Raw genomic sequence first — 4,384 nt, 5'->3', positions numbered from 1 at the left:
GAACTAATGGGTCAGGGAGCGTTTAAAAGAATACAGTTTCCATGTAATTATTTCGGGTAAAGCCATGCGGGCAGTTGGGTGCCAGGGACGCAGCCCCGTCGCTCCTATTACAACATTTGTTTATACAGCAGATCAGTAAATGATAGTCAGAGATTTATGAACTGTCACAATAACCACATCAACCTTTACACCACAAATATTAACCTAGTGCTATAATGTTCTAAATTAAAAGGGTTGCCAGCAATCAATACAACACTGTGTTCCAGAATTTAAGTGATTGATGTCAAGAGATCATACTGAATCTCAAATAATATACACAAGTCTATGTTTTAGAGTCCTCTGACTACACAACAGAAATTGGCTGTTGATATGCTCAAGTACTGCAAGGATGAAGATCCCTGGTGTATTGTCTGATGAGCAGAAAGGGGCAGAGTGCAGGGAAACATGCACTCATAGCCACATTGGCATTGACCACCCATGTATCTGTCCCATCCTGGAAAGAAAAATACATCATTAAGGTCACAGAGGTTACGAAAAGGACCACAAAACTGCTCACTAGGATAAGAATTCTTTGTGTGGCTTTCGTCTCAGGGGATGATTTAGTAGACAGGGATCTGTGGATATGCTTGACGCTCTGTTTATGCTGGAACAAGGTCAACACCATAGAGCCACTGGCCCACATCATGAGTCCCAAACAGATAACATCATTGGAGGCCAATATGATAGCATATGCTATATAAGAATGCTTGGAAAGTTTTACTACTACACAGTACAGAGATTGTCTAAAGTCAGTAAGATTTCCTTTATCATTCATATTAGTCACTATCATTATAAGGAAGCTATTTATAAGAAGATACAGGGTCCAGCAAAGGCCCAGGGAAGGACCAATGATGCGGGGAACTCTTGCCTTGAGCTGTGCCCACCTGGAATTGATGGGGCTGATGGTGATGGCCTGAAAGACACTCAATAGGGATGTTGCACCAAGAGATACTCCCCTGGCAACTCTATGAAAGTAAAATACAAGTTTACACAAACTGTTGTCTAAAGAATATGTCCTGTCAAAAGCAGCCATTGTCTGAGGGATTCCTTTGGAGAGAAGCACCAAGATGTTAGCCCAGCTCAAGTGTTTGATAATCAGATCTATGGGCCTTGCCTTGTTCCCACTTAAGTTAGAGAGACTAAGACAGCAAAGCAAGGCTAAGTTCCCCAGAATGCCCAGTATGGTCTGGGACAGAAAGAATATCCCCACAGCCTTGTCTCTGGATGCCATTCTGTTGTCTTATAGGAATGTCAGTCTGTAGCTGATCCTGAGAACTCAGGGTAGACACGTTTTCTTCATTGTATATAAAGTCTATGCTAACCAATAATCACTGCTTTCCATCCAGATATTAAGATGAAATGCTTAAGAGTTTTAAAAAATTTTACTGTGTGGAAGTGCTTGAGTCTCTGTGTGGGAATACTCACTTCAGTGCAGGTGCCTTTGGAGCCAATCAGCACTAAGCTGCCAGGTATGAGTGCTGGGACTAAACTCGAGTCATCAGTAAGAGCACGGCTTTCTTAACCCACAGAGCCTCCTTGACAGGTCCCAAGATGTGCTTTTGAATAAGAAGTATCTAGAGCCTGGAGCGGCTAAGAGTACTGGCTGCTCTTCAACAGGAACTGTGTTCAAACACAGCAGCGACAAAGAAGCTCAAAACTGTCATAGTTCTAGTTCTAAGCGTTCCACACTCTCACACAGACATACATACAGGTAAAACACCAATGCACATTACAAAAACAAGGACATGTTTTCAAAGTATTCACAGTTGTTTCTACCAGACAGCAGTCACAGGAATGCTTTTAAAGACAAAGTTAGTACTGTGCTTCTGGTTGTTTCCACTTCCCACACGGCTCCACAGATGATGTGTCATTTCCATCTCACAGCAACCTTCTACAGCGGTTTTAATGATGACACAACTGTCAGCAGATGAGTTTTATCACACTACAGATTCCCTAGGTTCTGCTACTGGCAAATGGCAGATGTGCCACTGCCTATAGCACTTTGGAAAGAAAATAATTTCCGTTAATTTGCTTGGAGCAAAATTATTCACTTTGGAGGTTCTGAATCTGATTTTAAATTAATGTCACACTGTCATTCTGGGTTCTATTCTGCAAACTCCTGCACATTTTTAAATATGCCATTAATACCTAATATATGCTACCAGCATATATCATGTACCAAATGTAAATATCAAAAGTCACAATGCTAATCACATGTGAAACAGATCAATTTTATATAAATATTCAACTTAATAATTGTGAAGGTTGATATAATGTTGGGATGACAACCATGAGAACTTTCACTCTTTACTAAATTACACTATAATTTACAACCAGAGTATAGTCTCTTTTCTCAGAGTTGTCTAAGCATATGAGAAATGAAATTCTGTACATACCTATACGTACAGCATGCAATATTGTCTTTGAGATTGGAAAACATAAGTGATATATGAATGCATTGATGAAAGGCAAATCCGAAGATCAAGGACTGTTCTGTAAGATAGAAACCACAGAAGTAGAAATATGAATATTCAGCCCTGACTAAATGGTGATAAAATTTGCAAGTCAGAGAAACCTCATTAGAATGGGGTGAAGTTTAGAACGTAGGTATTTAATTTTTTCCACATTCAAATGCACATAAATAACATGTGCATTTAATTCACAACATAAAGGTAAAATGGACTTTTGTCACTGTGCCAATTGGCACCAGTATTTCCAAAAGAAAACTGCCATCTGCTTTTGTGATTCTGAGTCAAAGAGGCAGCTTGCAAGGAAATCCAGGTACTTCATATCTTTAGGTTATGTTCTCAAGCATGTGAGATTATACAAGGCATTATATTTCACTGAGTAGGCATAGTATTTGTAGAAAGAAAAGTTTGTGTGGAGGGATGACTGTCTGTATCCCTTGAATATTTTGATAAATCAATTTAGATGCAAAAACCCTACCTGCCTCTTATGATTAGGGATCTTACAGAAAATTTCCCTTGTCAAAGACTTTTAGGGAAAGGAGATTAAATACACAGGTGTCTCTCTAGCCCATTCTCTCTACCCATGGAGTGCTCAGGACTCAGATGATCCATAGATCGGTGAGTATTCGTACTGTTCAACATTCTTTCCTGAAAGAGAAAGACAAGCTCAGAGAGCTGCACCTACACAGATGGCATCAGGTTATCTTGCTTCTCTCCAAGACTGAAAGAAGAAAATAAGACTCACCTATGAAAGTAGATGCCTCTGTGATCACAGATGTTTGATAGGACCTCAAAGGTCAGAGGGGCAGACAGCCTCTCTCTATATAGTCACAGATACAGGGTGACATGTTTACATGCTGAGACCCCGTCTCCCCTAAGATCAAGAAGATGTCACAGGAGACAGGCATTACACTGTGTTCTAAAGGTGTTGACTTCAGCTTTGAAAAACACTTCTTCCCGTCAGAACCTTTAGGAATGTTTTCAATGTGAACAGCAGAGGGATCTTTGAAAATCTGGAAGGGATGCTCCTCTTCTGGGGCATTGGATCACAGAGGGAGTCAAGATTTCTGGAGCAGTGGGATGAGTTATAAGGAAGAGGGAGTGAGGAGGAAAATAGGAATCAAGCTTGAATTTTATTTTCCCTGGAGTTAGTTGTCCACAAACTTACTAAATATCCAAAAGGGAAACAACCAGAACACATGGAAATACAGAACTCTGCCCTAAAACTTTTAGACTAGGAAGCCAAACTACCATTCTGAAACCTTGATAAGTAGGGTAAGGATTCTTCCTTAATGATACTTTTCTTGTTTTCTGACTCAACTGATAGCAATATAATTACACAAACATATAACTGCACAGGGAAAGTTAAAACAAACAAATCAATGCACAAATAACTCCCCATAGGTTACCTTGTTTTTACTTAGCATGCCTTCTGCACTCATATGCCCACCATCATTCAAGCACAATGTAGATACTCTTTCGTCATTGTGAGTGTTAATGACTCATCTGCATTCCACAGTTTTGAATCTTGATATAAGTGACTTGCATTAGATAAATTTTGAATGCTCTCATCAGAAACTCATGTACTTAAGACATTGTCAAAGAATTAAGGTCCCACTCATGTACATAACAAACTTCTGACTCTATAGAGAGATTTGCACTTGTAAAAAACAGCTGGATTGCAACCAATCACTGAAACAGAGTTTCAGTTTCTCATAGGTAGCCACTGGTAGGTCACAAATCCTTTAGATACAGTAACTGCTGGGACAGAACAAGCATCTGTCTTTGAGCAACTTTTTTACATTGCTTCCCAGTATCTGTAGAAGCTGTTGTCCTATGTTTACAAAGAGAAAACATCCCTGAATCATCTCTAGTTC

At 39.6% G+C, this 4,384-nt stretch overlaps 1 protein-coding gene across 1 annotated transcript; it reads right to left on the bottom strand.

The window, feature by feature from the left end:
• Window positions 1–373: 373 nt before the first annotated feature.
• On the bottom strand, window positions 374–1,270 carry LOC130868379 (vomeronasal type-1 receptor 4-like). The gene has a single exon (XM_057760622.1). The coding sequence runs from the start codon at window positions 1,268–1,270 to the stop codon at window positions 374–376; it is 897 nt and encodes a 298-aa protein (XP_057616605.1).
• Window positions 1,271–4,384: the final 3,114 nt, after the last annotated feature.

The sequence above is a fragment of the Chionomys nivalis genome, chromosome 2 (genome assembly GCF_950005125.1).
Source record: "Chionomys nivalis chromosome 2, mChiNiv1.1, whole genome shotgun sequence".
In the NCBI taxonomy this organism is placed as follows: domain Eukaryota; kingdom Metazoa; phylum Chordata; class Mammalia; order Rodentia; family Cricetidae; genus Chionomys; species Chionomys nivalis.
The sequence above is the reverse complement of the archived record's forward strand: the minus strand, read 5'-3'. Positions and strand labels throughout refer to the sequence as shown.